The sequence below is a fragment of the Diceros bicornis genome, chromosome X (genome assembly GCF_020826845.1).
Source record: "Diceros bicornis minor isolate mBicDic1 chromosome X, mDicBic1.mat.cur, whole genome shotgun sequence".
In the NCBI taxonomy this organism is placed as follows: domain Eukaryota; kingdom Metazoa; phylum Chordata; class Mammalia; order Perissodactyla; family Rhinocerotidae; genus Diceros; species Diceros bicornis.
The window spans coordinates 76,826,270-76,850,402 of NC_080781.1; the positions used below are offsets into that span (position 1 = coordinate 76,826,270).

General features: G+C 33.9%; 1 protein-coding gene across 7 annotated transcripts in view; it reads right to left on the reverse strand.

The window, feature by feature from the left end:
• Nucleotides 1-24,133, reverse strand: part of HDX (highly divergent homeobox) — a 180,598-nt gene that overhangs the window by 150,726 nt on the left and 5,739 nt on the right. For 3 of the 7 annotated variants that reach the window (XM_058536267.1, XM_058536263.1, XM_058536265.1), the window contains 2 exons: nucleotides 7,287-7,433; nucleotides 95-1,210 (listed from right to left, as the gene is read on the reverse strand). In XM_058536267.1, coding sequence (XP_058392250.1) covers nucleotides 95-1,210; nucleotides 7,287-7,433 — 1,263 coding nt within the window. Of the gene's footprint in view, nucleotides 1-94; nucleotides 1,246-7,286; nucleotides 7,434-21,283; nucleotides 21,356-24,133 lie in introns of those variants that run through there. The other 4 variants (XM_058536266.1, XM_058536264.1, XM_058536268.1 and 1 more) reach the window with 3 other exon arrangements.

Here is a 24,133-nt window from a genome sequence, read left to right on the forward strand (position 1 = left end):
TGACCCAAGTCTCAAGTCTAACTGGATACAAACACAACTTTTTACATGAAACAAAGCTTTTTAAAAACCTTTATAAAATAAACTTACACATTACCTGGTAATTGTTTTGGTTTTGTGATAACCTCAACTGGTTTGATGATGCAAAATGTGAAGACAAATTACTCCGTGATGGATTTGTATTACTGTATATTGTAGTAGACGCAGTATGTAATGAGGTCCGTGGTGTTAAGTGGTAGTCTCTGTTTTGATACAGTACATTGTCTGACAAGTCTCTAATATTCACCATTTGTGAATTTGGCATATTTCTTCCTGGTCCGGGCAAAGCTGTACTTTGGTTCTCAGCTCGAAGGGAACTGCCACTTTCATAAAATCTTGAGTAGCTTGGTATCTGTGCTCCCATCAATGCCAACTCTTCCTCTCTGGCATACTCATCATCAACATCTCCAGTCTCCATTGCAATGGACAAACAAGTTCCTTCTGCTGAACTAGGCTTCTGTGGAGCATTTCCTCTCAGAATTCTCTGGGGGTAATCACTAACTGCTAATGAAAATACTTCACGGATTTCCAAGTTTTGTGTTCTACAGTAAGGGTCTCTAAGAGGTGGCTTTTGCCCGCATAAATTATGCGATGCTAGACCCGTGTGTTCAGGCTTATATAACCTTTGAATTCCAACTGGTTCAATTTTGCAAGGTCGGTGGCACACAGATGGCTTTTGAGGTACCACCATCTCAGAGGCTTGCATTGAAGAGCTTCCATAGTTTTTCTTTGTGTGATTGTATACTGAGTTCCCAGCATTCAGCACACTTGTCTGTCTTGACAAAATAATTGTTTTTTCACCTAAGAGCAGAGAGGCATTTTTACAGTGTGCTACTTGTCTTTGAACAGGAATATGCAACTGAAACTCAGTATCATTTTTACTGGCCGTTTTCTGAATAGGGATTTTATGTGTTTCTGTAATTTGTGTATTTGTATGTTGGGTTGTCCCTTGCCTGCTTGAAGAACTGGCTGGACTGTATATACCAGTTACAATGACATCATTATTGGCAGATGTCCAAGAAGACTGTTGGCTTGAGGGTCGAGCAATATTAACCACATTTCTGACTGTAATGTCTGGAGCTGCCAAAGAGGTACCAGAAACAGTTCCTGTTGTTGCTGCTCCTGATTCAGAATTCTTACTACTCATTTTTCTTCTCTTATTGCCAACCCACGTCTGGAAGAATAAAAAATTATATTATGGAGAAGTTCCTAACAAAAAAAAAACAAGAAAAAACAGTTTATATGTGATAAATTGTATTCTCATTTGTCATAGAACCAAGGCCTATACAAATTTAAACAAAAAAAGATTCAATAAAAGAAAAAGTAACTAAAGTATAAAGTCAGAGATGATCAGGACTTGTATTTCATAAATATCTAGGAACTTTGATAACAGAATTATATTATTGCTCCTCTCCTCCTCAAAACCCATCCAATTAATCTGTAGCAAGAACCCTAAAAATATTTATACCCCTTGACCTAGTAAATCCACTTCCAGGAATTTATCCTAAAAAATAATCATAGATATGTACAAAGTTTATATGCAATGACATTCATCATATATTAATTTACAATAGTGAAAAATTGGAAGCATACTGAAGGTAGGATATTTAATGACATTGGAAAATGCTCATAGCACAGTCATGCACTGCATAACAACGTTTCAGTCAAAGATGGACCACATATACGATGGCGGTCCCATAAGATTAGTACCATATACCCTTGGTGTGTAGCAAGCTATACCATCTAGGTTTGTGTAAGTACACTTTATAACGTTCTCACAATGGTGCAATTGCCTAATGACACATTTCTCAGAATGTGTCTCCGTCATTACGTGATGCGTGCGTGACTCTATTGTTAAACAAATATACACTTGCAATCTTCAGGTTTAACAACTTCTGTTCTATGAATATACCATAACTTGGTTAATGTAATATTGCTAGGTATTTAGATTGATTTTATAAATATTCACTATTGTAAACCATACTGCAATACACATCATTGTACATGCGTCTTTGTGCTATTGGCCCGGTAGAATGCTATCCTAGAAGGGAAATTGCTAGACTTTTTGATATTTTCAAAGTACCCTCCAATGTTTAAGAGCTCAGGTTTCCCACACCCTCACCAACACTTTCCATTATCTCTTTGTAGTCTTTACTAGCCCGGAAGTTAAAAAAATGTATATAATTGCTGTTTTGATTTGAATTTCTATGGCTACTATATTACTTTGATAGAATTTCTTATCCATTACCTTTACTCATTTTTATATTGGGATATTTGTCTTTTTAAATTGATTTATAAGAGTAATTTTCTCCTAGAGATAGCAACACTTTGTCACAAGTTGCAAATGTTTTTCCCAGTTTGTCATTAATTTATGGCAGCTATTTTCTTCTTTGCACTTTTCTCTATTTACCCAATTTTATACAATGAATATGTATTGCTTTTATAAACAGAAAAAATATTAATAAAATAATATCAGTGGTTTGCATTTATGATTTGATTACAAAATATGTACTTATAATTAATTTACTACAATAATCTTAGTATTTTTACACTGAATCATGATTCCACTATAAAAAACACTATAAGAAATACTTACTACTATGATTAGTAAACTTCATAATTATTTCAAAAGACATGCCATATTATAAACTACCAAAACACATTAATCTATTAAGAATATAAAAGAATAAATAAGTGAAAACATTAAGTGAACTAGCCTTGCACATATATGGTGCAGGGTGTATTTGGCTAACTTTTGTGTGATGTGTTTTTGACGACCACATAAATTATCCAATTTTCAATGTTTATTTATACTGTATATAACATTAATGCTGCTGTAATACTATAAATAAAAGCTAACATGTATTGAATCCCCATTATGTGTTTTTATATAAATTAGCTCCTTTGCTAGGTGTTATTTTTCTAATTGTATAAATAATGAAACTGAGGTTCAGAAATATTAAGTGGCTTGTGGAAGGATATCCTGCCAGCACGTGGCAGAGCAAGGATTCAAAATCAATTTTACTTGACCTCAAAGTACATTCTCCTTCCACTATGGTGAGAAACTCCTGAAATAGTCGTCTCTGTTGGCCATTTTACTTTTATAATTAGTATTTCTCTTATAAAGAAAATGTTCCAGAAACTGAGATGCTCCATTTTGCTTCACATGAGGCTGTGGAAATTTTACACTCACTCTGATTTAGTTTGACGAAGCAGCAGAGGTGAGAATTACAAGCAGAGGGACAAATGAATAAAATGTCACAGGAGAAGGAGAAGGGGGAAAAAACCTAAAAGGTTTTAAAGTATATACTCAAGAGAAATATTTAAAATGTTTCTGGATAAATATAATTTCAATGTATGGTTCAAAAAGGTAAATATTACAAATATTTAAAATAAGTTACTGTGTTATGGCTTTTCAAGTATGAAAAATATGTGTAGGGAGCATGATGCATTTCTTCATAATTTTTACAATAATATATAAGCATTACACTTAAAAACTTTCAATGGGAAAGCATAGTGAATTGGTAAAATTTGAACTCAAGAACTACTACATCTGGAGGGCAGCTCTGGGCAGTATTTCTAAGAGAACAAACACTCTACCATATTCTCATCACAACACCTACCTTCACACAGAAAGTTTAAGGGTGATCTTAGTGCACTGCAAATTTATGTCTTACTTCTATAGTTTTATAGTTCACATATATATACATATAATTACCTATATAGTTTACTATATAATTATGTTATGTACCCATCAAAAAGTAAAATGCAGTAGAATATCACGTGCATATGAAACTCAGCACTCTAACAACCTCACTTGTCCGAAACGCAGCCAACATAGATGTCACAAGATCCATGGATTTTACTAAAAGTACAACCCTTGGCCTTAAAACACACTTTCTCTTATTTTATACATAATTTTACCATATCTGATACCCTAATTTATAACAAATTAGAAATAACAAAATAGGAGGGGCATTGGTGATAAAGATTGCTGTTAGAGGCACCTTGATAGCACCAAAACTAAGAATGTTCACTAAATATTGCTCACTAAAAAGGAGAAGAAAGGAAAAACATAAGAGACTCTATGTGTGAGATCATTAAATAGTCTGGGGTTTTTTGTAAAGGAGAAAATCACCCCATATATCTTACCACGTTGTAAGCATTATTATTTTATAGCACAGTACAATAATTGATTTCCATAATGAAACTCTCAGTCAAAAAGTAAGGGTTCAAGGGGCCGGTCCGGTGGCGCAAGCGGTTAAGTGTGCGTGCTCCGCTGCGGCAGCCTGGGGTTCACCAGTTGGGATCCTCGGCGCACACCGACACACCACTTGTCAAGCCATGCTGTAGCGGCATCCCATATAAAGTGGAGGAAGATGGGCATGGATGCTAACCCAGGGCCAGTCTTCCTCAGCAGAAAGAGGAGGATTGGCAGATGTTAGCTCAGGGCTGATCTTCCTCACAAAAAAAATAAAATAAAATAAGGATTCAATTATTTTCAATATTCTCTATTGAAGTAAAGTAGGAAAGTACACATTTAAGAAACGTTTTCCATTTATAATGTTGAAAATAAAGAAAATTAATTGCCTGAGGGTTCCCAATAACAGAAATAAATTTTACTAAAAGTCGTTCAGTTACAGGATCTAAAATTTACCAATGCTTATAGGATATAAATGATTCCTCATTCCAAATGCCTCATTGGTAAGAGAGAAAAAATGGGTCAAACAAAATTGATATGACGAGAATTTGGGGTTTGGAACTAACAAAGTGATACTACATGGAAAAAAGAAAGGAAAGACATTTGGGTCACTAATTCATTGATGTTCAAAAAATTCTTTCAGTTCTCAGAAATTCACTGTCTCCAAACCTCTTTTCCTTTTTTCTATACCTCCTTCTTTGTTTCTCTGTTCCTTTTATTTATTTTCTCATGGTTATTTTAACCTTTTAGGTTCTTTTTACTTTGGGGTCAAGTTCTTAGCACAGTGGAATTTAAGTTCCTTTGAAGAAAAACACAACAAATACTATATTAAAAATAACAAAGAAAGATCTCTTTCAAGTAGAACATATAGACCCAACAAACATTGGGGTCAGGGGAGGTTGTGGAATAATGAGTCTATAGGGGCCGGCCCCGTGGCTTAGCGGTTAAGTGCGTGCGCTCCGCTACTGGCGGCCCGAGTTCGGATCCCGGGTGCGCACCGACGCACCGCTTCTCCAGCCATGCTGAGGCCGCATCCCACATACAGCAACTAGAAGGATGTGCAACTATGGCATACAAGTATCTACTGGGGCTTTGGGGAAGGAAAAAAAAGGAGGAGGATTGGCAATAGAGGTTAGCTCAGAGGCAGTCTTCCTCAGCAAAAAGAGGAGGATTAGCACGGATGTTAGCTCAGGGCTGATCTCCCTCAAACACACACACAAAAAAAATAGTTTATAATAATGAGTCTATAAAAAACCCCCTTTTCCTCTGACCGGAAAAGCCACCAAAATTGTGTTGGAATTTAGATTAGGAAGACTGAATTTCCATACAATTTACACTCTCCTAGAACAGAGAGAATTGATCTGTTTTACACATTTCCTTATAACTTACATAACATTTTACTCATAAGCTTACATTCTAGAAATTTATTTCTTTCATTTTCATTGTTTGTTGTAGATTTCACACCATTTGGAGCATACCATAGACGTTCGTATTTCAACACTCTCAATATTCAAGTACAATAGAGGGGAAGGGGGGAGGGAGGAGGGTGAAAGGGATAATTCGGTACATGTGTGTGGTGATGGGTTGTAATTAGTATTTTGGTGGTGAACATGATGTAATCTATGCAGAAATAGAAGTATAATGATGTACACCTGCAATTTTTACAATGTTATAAACCAATGTTACTGCAATAAACAAAAAATTAAAAAAAAAATTCAAGTGCAATCAAGTAAGTTATTAGGGAAAGATTGTGAGAACAAATTGGAAATATAAAAGGTCACAGTCCACAAAGCAGCTGCCCAAGAAGGCTTTTCACTTTAATGGTAAAACATAAGGGAAAAAAAAGAAATTACTGCAGGAAAAAAACAAAACTAATTTGCATTTGTAAAATTAAATCTCATCAAGTTGAAATATTACACATTTTACATTACTTTTTCTAGGGCAATTAAACATTTTTCTCTGAGGTTTACTAAAGGTATTTCAAATAGGGAATTTAGAGCTATCAATAGGAGATTTTCTAGTTCTTACACAAATCTGAATATCATGGTTGATCTCAGCAAATAAGAAACAGATATCCCAGATATTTCCCCCCCAGAACTGGTGGCATAATTCCCTTTCTGAAGGCGAATATATCTTTTAGTCTTTAAGAAACAGATTTTCCAAAGAATTCTGCTTATCAAGAAATTTTTATCTTTAGGGTCTTTGAAAGTTCCTCCAACAGAGAAATAAACTTAAAAACAGAAGTCCTCTCTCTTTCTCAAATTAGCCTAACGAATGACAAAGATGGGAAAGTTGCTAATCTTGGAATCTCTACAGTTTCATGCCAGGAGGATTTGTAGTATGTTCAGACAAACATGAAAGGACCTATGCACTCTATAAAATCTGTGACTAGTTCTGTTAGATTTATCTCTTGCCTCCTCTCTATTATCTTCTCATTGCCTTTCACAAACGTGTAGCAGCTCTGATTTTTACAGCTGAATAACTATGGTGTAATAAAGAAAAATTTTCTCCCTTGGGATTTCTTGTCCCTTACTCAATAACCCATCAAAATGCATGCATTTTACTTAGAAGGAGGAGGAGGTACTCATAAAAAAAGGCTAGGCTTTCTTAAAAAGACAAAAAAATACTAAAGTCATAAATGCTTGAAAAAATTCAAATACAACAAGAAAATATGCTAGGTACACAACAGTCCCTCGGTAAATACATGCTTTCCTGATATCATTTTGGAGAGTTATATCTAGATATAGGAACTTTAAAGAAAACATAAGATCAAAAACTAATCTTAAAGGTACTCATTAGTTCAAAGGACTGGGATTTTTTAAAGATATGTTTACAATGCAAAAGCTTTAGTGTTTTCAAGGTATTTATAGAAACAAATACATACTAAATCATTAGCTCTATTTATTCAAAAAAATGTATTTTTATACGAGGGAAATGAAGCTGTTTATAAAGTTAGTGACTTCATACCCTGATAGTTTTTCTCATATTAATCAATTATCACTTGTAATAAAAAGCTATAAATTCGAGAGTGTAAGACCTCAATACTTACCCTGACTACACTGAAGTCCAGCTTAGTCTCCTGTGCACACTGTAATATGAGCTGAAAGCAATTTTTACTTTGATTTGTCATTCCATTTTCATAATAACGCTGTAAAATCCTTTGTTGTTCTACAGTAAATACAGAACGTAGATTCATCTAAAAATAAAAGAAGATACTCTGAAAATTGGAATAAAAATTGGGTATGTGTAGAATTTGCACGCTTTGTTTTTTGATACAATTTCAGTGCTTCCAAGCTTCAAGATTTCTTTAAGTGAATTAATCCCCAGTAATTGGCAATAATTTGTGTGCTAAAGGGAGACAGGTTCTCACTGAAAATTATGCATATTGCAAACACCTATTGAATTTGTTCAGCAAAAGTACCAACTTTAAAGACAAAAAAAAAAGAGGAAAGCCCTTATCTGGTTAGTGTCAGTGCATGGGGAAAAAAAGGTTCTTTCACTGAAATAAATATTTATGGCTAGCAAAGGCAGAGATGGTGGTAGCCATACGTGGTCAATTATCAACAGGGACACTCACTGTTCTTTGTCAAGCAAGACATCTGGCATATGTCTTACAGCCAAAAGCTGTGCTCTGGAACAAAAGGGTGCTTTTATTTTTCCTCTTTCTGGGATAAAGGGGTTCTTTTAATATATTAAAACAAGCCTCTCTTTAAAGCTTAAAAATAAACAGGAAGGTTTAGTGACGGTGAAAATTTCTTTGCTTTAGGCGATACTAACCAAAATAATTATTTTTAATAACTATAGTATATAAATCAAAATTCAAAATCATATATATTTTACTAAAAATAAACCGTGTAAAAACTATGTGCCTCTTAATTAAATTGACACTATCATAATTAGACAAGAGAAATAAAAAAAAACATATTTTACCCCTCCTGCCAATAGGCAGGATGTTTAATATTAAGAGAAAACAACTCTGTGAATCTTATAAATAAAGGGTAGGTCAAACTCTTTTTAGAAAGATGAATTATAGTAGTGCATTTTATAAAGAACTCAAGTAATTAGATTAAGTCAATTTCAGGTTTTTGTCAAAACCTGTCACACTCAAATTGTTATTCCTAAAAGTTGACAGAGAGAAAGAAAATCCTTCCCAAGTAAAGCGTCTCTTCAAAATTAGGAAAACAGCAACAACATAAAACACTATGGGGCTGGCCCCGTGGCTTAGTGGTAAAGTGCTCGCACTCCACTGCTGGCGGTGCGGGGTTCGGATCCCGCGTGTGCACCGATGCACCACTTCTCCGGCCATGCTGAGGCCACGTCCCACATACAGCAACTAGAAGGATGTGCAACTATGACATACAACTATCTACTGGGGCTTTGGGGGAAAAAAAAATAATAAATAAAATTATAAAAAAAAAAAAACACTATAAAACCAAACCAAACTGAAATCATTCTAGTATACTGGGTATGGAAACAACCAAGTATATTAACATGGAAATAAAAAATAATTTTCCTTTCTCTGAATATTTTGAACAATAAAGCAGTCTCACAAAGAAATTAAAGACAGTCATATAGCCGTCCATTGTCATTTGTACAACCTAACTTTCTTTCTTGCCCACACAAACATCTTCCTATCTAATGTTAAAAGATCTGATTAGAGAAAATCAGATGTGATCTCAAGAGGGCAGAAAAAAAATGAGAGTAGAGTTTCTCCCTAGAACATCCAGAAACAAATAACTTCACCAACTTTCCAAAGAGGAATCTCATTCAAATACACCAACGTGGAAATACAAACCTCTTATCTGCAACCTGACAAAATTTTCAAAGATGTTTGGGCCAGTGGGTAGGGACAGTATCCATTGAATCAATATTTACTATCATGGCTTCCAGCTTTCAGAGCAATTTGGGGTTCCCTTTTCTAAATGGTTCAGCTACAGTCAGGAGAGGAGCCAGAAGATGAAAGTCAAATACCTGAAATACCTCATCTGGTGTGGATTTAGAAGCAAGGTACTTTGGAATGAGTTCTGAAGAGGGTGGTCAACTTCAATTCACTAATGCATAATCAGGGTGAGGGCTCTGATCCTTCGCTGCAGGGCTGTAACTACCACAGAAAGCCTAGAGTGCAAGACATGGGTGATCCCCTAGTGTGATGATACCTGCCCTAATAATGTAGGAATGTTTTCCTAATGGCTGGCTACAACTGTTACACTTATCCAAGTAGGATATGAACCTTAAAAAGTACAGCAGGGGCCAGCCCCGTGGCTTAGTGGTTAAGTGCGCACGCTCCGCTACTGGCAGCCCAGGTTCGGATCCCGGGCTCACACCGAGGCACCGCTTCTCCAGCCATGCTGAGGCCCCGTCCCACATACAGCAACTAGAAGGACGTGCAACTATGACATACAACTATCTACTGGGGCTTTGGGGAAAAAAAAGGAGGAGGATTGGCAAAAGATGTTAGCTCAGAGCTGGTCTTCCTCAGCAAAAAGAGGAGGATTAGCATGGATGTTAGCTCAGGGCTGATCTTCCTCACAAAAAAAAAAAAAAAGTACAGCAGGTCCTTCCCCACTGATACCAATAGCCAAATATAGGTGACAAGTACTAAACAGATTTCTGGAGTCAACAACTCTGACTCTAGACAATGCTGTGACCTTTTAGCTTTTCCCTTAAATTCAGTAGTAACAGCAGGAAGGCCACTTTGCTCATGAGATCTACTATCTTTCTTTCAAATGATAGAAAGTTCATTATTTACTACAACAACCAGATAAACCTTTATAAGCAAGATATCTTGTCATTGTCTACACTCATCTTAGTTATCTTGGTCTATATTAAGTGGCAAAATATTGAATGACTGCAAAGCCAAAGATCTCAATAATTTGCACAAAAATCAGGAAGAAAGTTGTAAAAATCTTAATTTTAAAACTTGGGTTCTTATTTATGTATAAGATAAAACTACAATCCATTGGTTTCATGGAAATTGAGATCTGTTGGTTTGGAGTAGGGAGGGTAATTGAATCAGGGGATTAAATACTGAAATAACAAGTCTTTTAGCTTTTCCCTTAAGATTTCCTAGTCTAATACTCTTTGCATTATTCCATCCACTAAGCACATGCCAGCCCATAGGAATAGGACGACCTGTGTCCCATCCTCAGCTCCACTGTGGACTATTGGGTAAATCATTTAATTTCTATGAGTATTCACTTCCTAGTTGGTAAAATGCTGGATTATATGACTTGTTTAACCTACCAGTCTGAATTGTTACAAAAAATTGAGGATATGTGAACTCGTTTTTCTTAAATTGTAAAGCACGTTACAGTTGTAACATATTTATAAATATAACTAGGCCCTTCAGTTTATCTATCACATTCAGGTATGAGATTTCTCAGGTTGCTCTCAACTTTAGAATTCCGTGTTTTAATAAGGACCCTGAGCCATTGAGAAAAGATTAAATTATGCTCAGTATGTTCTATTCAAACGAGCAGAGCAGTGAGTAAAATATTTTAGATTTATTGCTTCAAGAGTACTTGAAAAATACAGCTTTTGAGAATGGCTGCTTCCTTAGAAGTTCCAGATAGCTAAGGTTATATTTTCACATGGGAATATTTCAGATAAATTCCTATATTACATTGTTATCATATATCTGATGTCATCCTTAAAACCAGTTCTAACAATGACCAAATAATGTCTTAACTAGTTAAATCATTTGAAAAGTACCAAAAATTTTTATTAAGAAGTATTCATTCTTGGAAAACCTGATTTTAAAAATGGAGTGAGTCCATAAAATCATCACCAATTCAAATATAACACATCCTTTTCAACATCAAAATTTTAAATTTTGGGTAAGCCATTGATGTTTTTGTTGTTGTTCTTTGTTTACAAAGAGTTGAGCCTAGGTTAATATAACACCTTGAATATCTTTATCTTGGCCAAAATGTCTCTAGTAACATTGTCCTTTTTATCCATTATTATTCACTTTTAAATTTACATATAGTAAAATTCACTCTTTGTGGTGTACAGTTTTATGGGTTAAGACAAACATATATGGCCATGAAACCATCACCACACTCAAGATACAGAACAGTTCCATCACTCCAAAAAAATTCTCTTATGCTGCTTCTTTATAATCAATCCCTCCAGCCACCCCAGCCCCTGGCAATCACTAATTTGTTCCTTTAATTTTGACTTTTATTGAATACCATATAAATGGAATCATATGATATGTATTATCCTGAGACCACAGGGGTTCCAATTTCTCCACAACCTTGCCAACAATTGTTATCTTTTGTTTTTTTAATAATAGTCATCCCAACAGGGGTAAACACCATACACAAAAAAATCAACTCAAAATACATTAAAGACTTAAACATAAGACTGAAACTGTAAACCCCGTAGAAGAAAACATTAGGGAAAAATCTTCTGGACATTGGTCTTGGCAATGAATTCTTGGACATGTCACCAAAAGCACAGGTAATAAAAGCAAAAATAAACTGGGACTACATCAAACTAAAAATCTGCACAGCAAAGGAAATTATGTTGAGGCACATACACAGTTAGAATTGTTACATCTTTTTGGTGAACTGATCCTTTATTCATTATGGAATACCCTTCTTTATTCCTTGTGCTATTCCTTGTTCTACATTTTAATTTGTCTGATACAATATATATACTTCAGCTTTGTTTTGAATACTCTGTCAAAGTATATAATTTTCTATTATTTTACTTTTAACTTATGTCTTTATTTATAAAGTGGATTTCTTATATACAGGATATAGTTGGGTTTAAAAAATCCAATACAATAATATGTCCTTTAATTAGTGTGTTTAGATCACTTACATTTAATGTAATTACAGATATGGTTGGATTTAGACATATCATTTTAGTTGTTTTCTGTTTATCTTTCTGACTTTTTGTTCTGTTCCCCTTTCTCCAACTTCTTTTGGATTATTTGAATATTTTTGGGAATGTTTAAATTCACTGGCTTTTGAGCTACATTTCTTTGCATATTTTTGAAGTAGTTGCTTTAGGGATTACACTATATATACTTAATTTTTTCTTTCCACATAGTTGTTATTTTACAACCTCAATTACAACCACATAGGTCCCTTTTACCCTCTCCCCTTTATGTTATAGTTGTCATATGTAGAACATCTATATACACTGAAAATCCCACCAGACAATGTTATCATTTTTACTTTCAAAAGGCACATATATTTTAGGAAAGTTCCAAATTTTCCTCTAGTATTATTTCCATTCTGCTTTAAGAACTTCCTTTAACATTTTGTAGAGCAAGTCTGCTGTTTTCTTCTATCTGGGGATGTCTTTATTTCATAATCACTATTGACATATATTTTCACTGGCTATAGGATTCTAGGTTGACAATTCTTTTCTGTCAGCACTTTAAAGATGTTTTTCCACTGTTTTTGGTCTCCATGATATCTCATAAGAAATCCACGGTCATTTTCAAAGTCTTGTTTCCATAAACATGTTGCTTTTCTCTAGCTGTTTTCAACAATTTTTCTTCATCTTTGGTTTTCAGCAGTTTGATCATGATGTGTTTTGGCGTGATTTTCTTTGAGTTTAACTTGTTTCAAGTTCCTTGATCTTGAATCTGTAAATTTTTATTTTGCATTAAATTTGAAATGTTTTCAGCCATTATTTCTTCAAATATGTATGCTTTCTTCACCAATCTTTTTCCTGTCATTTTGGGACTTCAATGACATGAATACTCAACCATTTGATATCCCACAGGTCCTAAGGCTCCGTTTTTGTTTTTTCATTCTTTTTCTCTCTGTGGTTAGACTGAATAATTTCTATTGATTTATCTTAAAATTCACTGACTCTTTGCACTGTCATCACCATTCTGCTATTGAGTCCATATGACGGCTTTTTAAAATTTCAGATATTGAATTTCTCAGCTTCAAAATTTTCATTTTCTGGTTTATATTGTTCCACGACTGGTATGCATCCTTGGGTCAAAGTCTCAAGAGAAAAGGAGGAAAAAATACAGAAACTCACCCATATGTGGTAGCTTCTCCAAATTCTGACTCTCCTCCCCAATCTGCCTGCTTGTATTTACTTTTCAGAGTAGACAGTTACTTTTAAATAGATAGTTACTTTTAAATTTTTGTCTGGAGATGTTCGCTGTAATCAGCAGGAGAAACACTGTAGTGAGCTTACTCCATCCTGCTCAGAATTGGGAGTCTAGCACAGAATTTTTTAAATTTAGATAGTACTAAACTCTAAAGAACTTTGTTCTATGTCAGATTAAACCTACATTTATTTATTCTTTGCTAAATACCAATACTTTTGGGCTGATATTACTGTTTGAGAATCTGAAAAAATCATGGAACCACTTTTCTATCTCTCTCAGGAGCTTTTATAAATGAAAATATGAATAATTATGCTTTTGAATAAATTAAAGCTTAGAAAATTTTTGAGGCAAATGGAAGATATTAGTAACAATATTTCCGGGTATTTTCTTTTGGCATGTTAATTTTCTTGACCTTGCCAATGCATGTTTCATGTGTAATTGTATATTGTTTAATTATTCTGCATAATTTGGTAAGAAGATATTTGAAAGTTCTCCAGTTACCACTATACTCCCATTTCTAAGATGTTTTGAGTAATTAGCCATTCTGGAAAGCTAAAGTATATATTCCTTGAAACAATAAAACTTTATTTTTCATAAGATGGAAATATTTCTGAAATACAATATGCACTCTCCTGACTTTTGAAATAGAGTATGAAAAGTAATTAAACTATCTTTTATGAGGCAATTTATAATGGGTCATCATAATTATAAACATGATCTATTAAATAACGTTATAATAATTGTGTAGAGGTGTTTGTCTCTTCACTAAAAGACTTTAGATTCTTGCATATGCTTTTTATAGTTTATCTCTCACTCTCCTTGTTATGCTGTCAATGGGATTGCCTTTAGCAATTCCCTCTCACACTTCTAATTTTCTGGGTTTTGTTGACTCTGTTGTTTGGGCCTTACCTTGTAAATATTGTGACAATTATTTTCCTGAGTTTGCTGGAGGAATTCTATATAAGTTAAAATGGCTATTTCATTTCACACACTTACGAACTGCGCAGTAGTGGAATAGAAAGTTTGATTAAAATCAGCCCCTCTGAGCATGTGGGTATTTGGTGATGGTAAAATAAAATCCATGGCACTAATTGTTTAATAACCTTACCAGTTGCCACCTCTTTTGTTCAATAGTGAGTAAATAAGGCAAGCAAAACATTAGGTAAAATATTCTTAACAACACAGAGGAATTGGGGTTGGGAGTGAGAGAAGAACAAAATTGTTGTAGAGTTTTGAGGCTTCTGGATTGAGTGAACTGATATATTCCATTCCTAGGTCATTCTAGTCATTCTATCAATTTTTGTGTCCCAATGATAGACAAAGGGAAGCCAGCAGGCCAATTTCACCACTGATGATTTTTACAGAGGAAAAATTTTATACTCAATTGTCTAGTGCCAAATAATGTGCTTTGCTCTGTCTTGACCAATTAGTCAGAACTAACAGTATAGCAGAAGGAGAAGAATTTCCTTAACTCCATCTCACTACACTATAAGATTCTGGGGGACAGGGAGAAAATTTTCATCTTTTTAATTATCCAGCCTCTAGAACAATGTCTAGGATATAGTAAGTGTTCAAAGAGTTGCAAAGTGTTACCTCCACCTCTATTTTCTGAAAAAGTTTGTGTAGATTTCATCTTATTTCTTTCTTAAATGTTTTGTAGAATTCCCCAATGTAGCAATTTGGGCTTGGAGATTTCTTTCAAGGAAGATTTTACAGTACAAATTCAATCTCTTTAATAGATGCAAAGTGTTCAGTTATTGTATTTCTTTTCAAACAACCTTTGGCAATTTCTGTCTTCCAAGGAATATATCCATTTTTTAATGTTGTTTAATTTATAGGCATAAAGTAGTTAATAGTCCGTAAGTATATTTTTTAATGTCTGTACAGTCTGTAATGATACCCTTTCCCTCATTCCTGATATTGGTAATTTGTTTCTTCCCTCTTTTTTTCTGTACTGTCTTTTCTCAAAGATCCAGCTTTTGGTTTCATCGCATTTCTCTATTTTTCTCTGTTTTCTATTTCATTTATTTCTGCTCTTATTATTATTTACTTCTTTCTGCTTGTTTTGGGCTTGATTTGCTCTTCTAGTTATAGTTTGTTAAGGTGAAGCTCAAGCAATAGATTTTCACCTTTCTTCTTTTCTACTATAAGTGTTTAACGCTCTAAATTAACCTAGTCCAAGCACTGATTTAACTGCATTCCACATATTTTGATATGTTGCAATTTCATTTTCACTGATTACAAAGTGCTTTCTAATTTCCCTTGTGGGTTCTCCTTGACCAATTGGTTACTTACAGGTGTGTTGTTTAGTTTCCAATTATTTGGTATTTCCCAGAAATCTTTCTTTTATTGATTTTTAGTTTAATTCTTTTATGATCAGAGAGAACAACCCTCATATGATTTCACTTTTTTAACTTTTGATAGTTTGTTTTATGGGCCAAAATATGGTCCATGTTGATCAATTTTCCATGTGCATCTGGGAAAAATGTGCATCCTGTTCTTGTTGGGTGGAGTGTACTAGTCAGTTAGGTCGAGTTGGTTGAGAATGTTGTTCAAGTCTTAAACAGTTATTGATTTTCTCTCTCCTTGTTTCAGCAATTACTAAGAGAAGGTGTTAAAATCTTAGAATATAATTATATGTTAGTCTGTTTCTCATTTCTGTTTTATAAGTTTTTGTTTCATATGTTTTGGAGCTCCATTATTAGGTACATAAATATTTAGGATTTTTATGTTCTTTTAATGAATTGATCTCCTTATCAATATGAATGACCTTCTTCATTCCTGGTAATTTTTTTTCTCTGAAATCTTCTTTATCTGATATTAATATAGCCAGCTTTCTTTTGATTAGTGTTTCATAAAATATTTTTTTCATTCATTATGTTTAATCTATTTATTCCCTTTTATTTACAGTGTAGACATTATACAGGTGAGTTAAAGTCTAATGTGACAATATCTGCCTTTTAATTGGTATGTTTAGACCATTTTTCAATTAATATGATTATTGATATGGTTGGGTTTCAATCTACAATCTTACTATTTGTTTTCTATTTGTCTCATCTGCTCTTTGTTCCTTTTTTCCTTTTTTACTGACTATTTTGATAATAATTAAATATTTTTTTTATAATTCTATTTTACCTTTTTGGTTAGCTCATCACTCTTTGTCATGTTATTTTAATGGTTGTTTTAGTGACCACGGTATACAATTTTAACTTATTATCAAGATAATTTACCATGATATTATAAATACTACTTCACATATAATAGAAGAAACTTACATTAGTATACTTCTATTTCTCTTCTACTGGCCTTTGTGCTATTGTTGTCATACATTTTGCTTTTACATATGTTATAAAACCCTTTGAAAGGGATTAATAAAAATTAAACATTCATATTTACCTACATATTTATTATTTCCAGTGCTCTTCATTCCATTGTGTAGGCCCATATTTCAATTTGGTATCATTTTCCTTCTGCTTGAATGATTTCCTTGAACATTTTTGGTAGTGTATATCGGCTGGCAATGTATTTTTTTTCTTTTATATGAATAGGGAAGCTTTTATTTTATTTTGATATTTTGATACGGAATTCTAGGTTAACAGATTTTTTTCTTTCAGTACTTTAAAGATGCTGCTCCATTTTCTTCTGAGTGCATTGCTTTCAATGAGATGCTTCCTGTCATTCTAATGTCTGTTCCCTTGTACACAAGGTGTTCTCCGTCCCTCCCCACCCCGGCTGCTTTGAGATTTTCTTTTTTCTCTGGATTTCAGCAATTAGATTATTAGATGCCTTGGAGTCATTTTCTTCAGATTTCTTCTTCTTGGGATTTGTTGAGATTCTTGACTATGTGGGTTCATAGTTTTAATCAAATTTGGAAATTTTTCAACTGTTAATTTAAAAATCTTTTTCTTACCTTTCTCACCTTCTGGGACTCAAAAAACATGTATGTTACATTGAATGATATTGTCTCACAGTTCATTGTTGCTCCATTCATTTTTTTCTGTATTTTTTCTACTCATCATTTTGGATAATTTCTGCTTGTATGTATTCAAGTTCACTTTTTCTTCTACTGTGGCTAATCTGCTGTCAAAACCAGGCAGTGCATTTGTCATTTCATATACTGTAGTTTGTCTCTAGAATTTCAATTGGATCTTTGAATAAATCTTCTATTTCTTTCCTCATCATGATTGTGCTTTCCTCTACCTTCTTGAACATACAGAATACAGTTATAATAGCTGTTTTAACATAATTCTCTACCAATTCTATAATCTATTATTTTTCATTCTGTTCTTATAATTGCTTTTTCACCACACTCTGAGCTGTATTTTCCTATTTCTTTGCATGCTTGGTAATTTTTCATTTAATGGCAGATATTGTGAATTTTGTTGTTGGGTATTGGATGTTTTTGTATTTTTTAAATATTTTGGGGTTTTGTTCTGGGATATATTTAAATTACTTGGAAATAGTTTGATTCTTTTGAGGTTTACCTTTGTTAGGCAAATCTAGAATTGCCTTTAGTCTTGGATTAATTTTTCCCATTACTGAGGCAATACCTTTCTGAGGACCCTCCTAGATGCTCTGTGAAATATGAAGTTTTCCAGTCTGGTTGTTGGGAATGTGAACTATTCCTGGTCCTGCGTGAGCTCTGAAGATTGTTTGTCTGACCCTTTCTAGTGGTTCTTTCCCTGTCCTCAATAGTTTCCTCACACACTGGAGCTGATCAGTGTTCAGCCAAAGACTCAAGGGGTCCCTCTACAAGTCTCCAGAGCTCTCTCTACATGCAGTTTTCTCCCCTCTGTGAGCTTTCTCCTTTCCAGTACTCTGTCCTTTAAGAATTCTAGCCACTCTGCCCTCTCTGAACTGTGAACTCTGTCTCCTCAACTCAGAGAGACTTCTAGGCTCTTTGGGTTCCCTTTTCCTTGGTTGTGGTCTGGATACTTTCTCCATGCAGTGAATTGGGACACTTATAGGGCTCATCTTGTTTGTTTCCCTTCTCTTAGGAATCATGGTCCTGTGCTGCCTTTTATTGAATGTCTGAAATCTATTGTTTCATACATATTTTTACCGTTTTTTGTCTGTTTTTAGATATTTAAGATGAGAGGATAAATCCTGTTTCTGTTACTTCATCATGGCTGCAAGCAATTCAGGTGGTCTTTTGGAGCGGTGGAGTGGGAACACTATGTTAGGAATCGGGACACCTTAGTTCCTATTAAGCTTCACTACTTGCTATTCTTGTGACCTAAGCAGAGATAATTGACCTCTTGGGCCTCAGTTTCTTCATCTGGAAAATGGGGCTATAAAACCTGTCATACTCTTCTTCACATGATGAGTTATCTTCATTAAAATAACTTGGTAAACTGTAATGTGCTATTTAAAATCTATTTTTGTTAATAGTTAACATTTATATAACCAACTGGTCATTCCTACTAGGAATAATTATTTTAACATATACCAAGCCACTCCCACATCATTTGTATATAAACCATAAATGAAGGAAACATATATTATCATATCATTATATATTATCAAAAGGAAGACTGACCTTATGACACCATTCTATGTGCTGAGAGTTTGATCTTTTGAAATTTTGGAGAATACAAAAATTAAGCACAACACCAATGGATATGGTATTCATGTATATGGATGCCTCTGCATAATTTTTTAATGTAAATTTAATATTGAAAGTAAAAGGATATCATATTAAACTAGATCAATTTTTCTATTAAAAACTAAGTTATTAAACAGTGTTTTATTTAGCAAAAGCTTGATTAAATATACAATAATGAAGTGACACTTTGAACTTAATGAAATTTGAACATGTGTAAAAGAATTGCTATGGTAAATCCGTTCTCAGAAGCTGTCACTTTAATCTGTCATTTATATTTAATGATCCTCATCTTTACAAAAAGCAGTTCTCTATTTACCTTATTTTCTAAATAACTTGCCAGAATTTGCAGATATTGCAAAAAAATAAATTTCAGCATCTTCTAAGCATAAAGTCTAGTAACACATATTGTGTCTATTCTAATACTATGAAATAATATTTATTATTTGTTCATTGTGCTATAATTACTGAAATGCATTACACAGAGCTCTTATCTTCCATTTTACAGATATAATTGGCCTCTATCACTGAGGCAGAAATATGAAACAGTAAAATTTAACAACAACCTAACATTTGACTTTCTCAGAGCACAAAGAAATTGTACATTGACCCCATTTTAAAAAACACTTAAAAATTCTATATAATTAATATTGATATTTTCAATCTACATAAAAGCTAAAAATATATTCATAGTGACATGGGCACAAATTGCAAGATAATTTTATGTATACACTCTCCATATAAATATATGAAAATATATACATCTACAGGGACATGTACCTCTATACCTTCATATTTAAAGTCTAAATTCAAAGGGGATTAATGTCTGTTAAAAAAAAAGCATTAGCAAGTAGATATCCTAGATCTCAGATTGTTTCATCAATTATAATTTATTAGCTTTTAATAATACTTGCCTTTATCACAAAGTGGTAATGTGTAACATAATAAAATATCTTTAAAATTCAAATACCATATCATACACTCAGATATCAAAACTCATAACAAAATTTAAAAGGTCAATTTCAAACAGATAATCGGTTGGACAACAGAAGCATAAACAGGGCCTCAATGGATAATTGATTTCCTGTTGTCTTTACCTCTGCTTTTATACAATCCCACATGCATATACTCATACAGAATATAGGACAACTAATGACCAGTAATATATAGCATCTCCTGATGAGCTAAATAGTACCTTGATCCATACATATTTGTTGAATAAATTGTGTTTCTTTTTACATTTCTAGCCCTAAGCAAATTGAGCAAGTGAATCACTTGTATCTTTCACTAACAAAAGTGTTTCCACTGCTATAAGCATTGACCACTAGTATCTTGCAATTCACATTCTAGGTTAATACCTTTAAAATGTAGGTTGCATTTTCAATTACTATTGAGGGAAGTTCTATAAAATGTCCCATAACTACACATTGAAAAAGTGATTGTTAATAAATTATTCATTATATCAAAATAATCTATATATCTCTTGGATTTCACTATATTGCAAATTTATTCTTATTAGTTCTCTCTTAACCTTTCTTTCATCATCCACATAACTCCATCCTACTCTGTCCTACCTCTTCTTTCACCTCAGTCCCAGCAAGAATTTTGATTGGTAATTAAAATTTGTTTTAAAATGTTAAAGCTATATTTCTTCGCTTGGACTAGATATTCTTTTGGTGTTTTGTGAATCAGATTTACATAGTATATGTTAAGATTTAAGGGTAGTTTTACTTAGAAGCAAAGAGATGGACTATTTTATTCTCTTACACCTTCCATTCCTGATTTTACTGTAAAAGCCTGCAAAAACTTAGGGGGAAAAGTATACATTCTGCTCTTTGGGGGTTAGAGGAAGATTCCTCAAAGTATACCATCTGGTGGTAAGTAGATAGTAGTATATAAATACACATATATATAGTGTTGAAACAGTATACACACACATATCTAATTCAACAAATTGTGGAAGCATAAATTTATCCCCACAAATACTTTTAATAGACTAAGAAACTGCTTAGTGACTTAAAAGCCTCATGGAGCACAACCCAAATCTGAGGGCCCCAGGTAAAGCCCGTTCTTTCTTCTTCCTTTGAAAGAAAAGAACAAAAGCAAAAACAAAATCTTTCCTGTTCTGCCAAAATCTATCTCTGAGTCTCTGTTTGAGGAACTCTGCCTTAAGGTACTCAATTCGTTGCATCAAGTGTTTTTTAATTGCGATTTATGACTATAAAATAGGTTTTGTCTTTATACCTGGTGGAAAGGCTCTGTGTGTGAGTGAATGCATGTATATCGTGTTTTTTTTTTCAAGATTATCAGTGAAATAAAAACCTCAAATTTAAAAATTGTCATATAACTTGCAGACCTCTGAAAATATGTCCTTGGACTCCTAGGGGTCTTCAGATCTCAGTTTGAGAGACGCTGCCTTATGTTAAGCCTGTGACATTAAGATAGAAAACATATGTTATTGCCAAATTATAGATGTATATATGTTTAAAGAATGGGATTAACATTGACCTCTAATGTTTTTATTGGCACTGCATTTCTCCTGCCTAGTCATATTTCTCACGTGGATTTGAGACACCAAAGGAGAGATTGTTACAGAACTAATGTGCTTCTGGGTATTTCACCACAATTAGATTCCTTGGTGTTAATCAGACCAGATCTGAACACACGGAATATACTATCCAGGGTTTGATCATGACCATATTCAGGTATTGTTATTTAAATTAATTTAATTTAATTAACATTTAATTCAGGTAACCTGATAACCATTTGCAAGAAGATTCTCAAGGCTAGTTAAAACCTATAGCTTCACCTGTGAATCGTGAGCACACATTGCTCCAGTATACTTTGCAGTAGTGAGAAATCAAAGCAAAACTTTTTGCAAAATAACCCTTTCCTTTCCAAATCACTGCTCTCAAAAGCTGCCAATATATAAATGTATCACCACAGATATTTTGACAACTTACTCATTTATTTAAATGTATTTATTAATATGCATATATCGCATGCATAGCACCATTAATGTACTGTGTTCTGAACATAAGTCTTAAACCAACTTCAAAGGGGTCAAGAGAGTCAAAAGAACAAAAGTGTTTCTCAATAATGTCTTTATTACCTCTCTTTAAAGTTGAAGGTTAGAAAGTGGGCAATGAATGGCAGGGATGGTAGTTATTAAGATACTGTTTTCTGATGAAAACCCTAATACAATTTTGAGGGCTTTGCCTGAGCTTAATATTTTTTATTAATGTATGGATTTAGTAACTTCTTAAAATTTAATTAATAAATAGAATTATAGAATTTTTAAGCTAGAAATACCCTTAGATATTATGAAGATTATGCCTTCATTTCACAGTTAAGTAAACTGAGGGCCATAGATGAGAAGTAACATATTTCATAACCTGTTTTACAAAAAATGTCTACTGTATATCATAAGCTCTTTAATGTCTAATCCACTTTGTCCAACACCTAGCATATTATAGAACACAACCTTACTAAATAAGTGCTTTTGAGGATGATGGAACTTAGATATCAACTAAAGGACAATTCTGACTATATCAGTTTGCTAGGGCTGCTGTAACAAAGTACCAAAAACTGGGTGGCTTAAACAGAAATTTATTGTCTCGCAGTTCTGAAGGCTAGGAGTCTGAAATCAAGGTGTTGATAGAGTTGGTTCCTTCTGAGGACTGTGAGGAAATAATCTGTTCTAGGCTCTCTCTTTGGCTTTTAAATGGCCATCTTCACATTCACATGGCATTCTCCCTATATGTGTGTCTGTATCCAAATTTCCCCCTTTTATAAAGACATCAGTCATATTGGATTAGGGGCCTACTCTACTCCACTGTGACCTCACCTTAATTTAACTAATTACATCTGCAATGACCCTATTTCAAAATAAGGTCACATTCTGCGATACTGGAGGTTAGGACTTCAACACGAATTTTGGGGGGCGGGGCACAATTCAACCCATAACACTGACTAATTGCTTATTCCAATAACAAGATTAGAAGCTGACTTCCTTTATCAGGCAAAAAGGCCATCAATTCCTGTGCCCCACACCAGAAATATCTACATCTTAATTCCTGGAACCTGTGAATATGTTAGGTTCCAGGGCAAAAGTGAATTAAGATTGCAGGAGGAATTAAAGTTCCGAATCAGCTGACCTTAAAATAAAGAGATTATCCTAGATTATCTGAGTGGGCCCAATGTAATCACAAGGAATCTTAAATGTGGAAGATGGAGGCAAAAGAATAAGTGTCAGAGTCATGCGATGTGAAAAAAATTTGATCAACCATTGCTAGCTTTTAAGATGGAAGGGGGCCACAAGCCAAAGAAAGTGGGTAGCCTCTAGAAGCTTAAAAATGGAAGGAAACAAATTCTTTCCTACAGCCTCCAGAAAGAAAAGCCCTTCTGACACCTTGATTTTAACCCAGTGAGATTTTAACCCTATCTCAGACCTCTAACCACCAGAACTGTAAAATAACACGTGTCTTTTTAAGCCACTATGTTTGTGGTAATTTGTTACAGCAGCAAATAGAAAACTAATACAGTTCCTCTTGAAGTTATTAGTGACAGTGACTCTAATACGTCTATACTCTTCTGTAACACTCTATTGACAAGTCAAGTAATTAGGATAAATATCATTTCAATGGTAAAGCCATTAGTATCACCCAAATAAGTGCATTCACTTAGACTCTTAACAATTTTAGCCATCACATAGGTGTAGCTGTCCTCTCAATGAGACAATGTTGAATCCAGAATGGAGCAAAGCTGCTGTATACAGCAACTTTGATTGCATATTTCTTTACACATGTGAAAGTGGACAAAAGTAAATTCAGAGTATTTTCTTTGACTACCAGGTCTTAAAAGTCTAAGTTGTACAGGAAGTCATATTCCAGTTTACATTACTGTTTCTCAAACTTCAAGGTGCATATGAATCACCTGGGAATGTTATTAAGATGCAGATTCTGATTCAGTGGTCTTGGGTGGGGCCAGAGATTCTGCAATTTCTAAGTTCCCAGGCTATGCCCATGCTGCTACTCCATGGAACACACTTCGAGTAGCAAAGATTTAATAGATACAGATGCAGCAAACCTTACCAGAAAAGTAAATTGGCTCCAAAATTTATACTGAGTTCCAAAAAAGTCTCCCTGTACATTAAGTACCACTAGTCAGGAAAAGAAAAAAAAACTCAATTGACCTTTAGCATCTT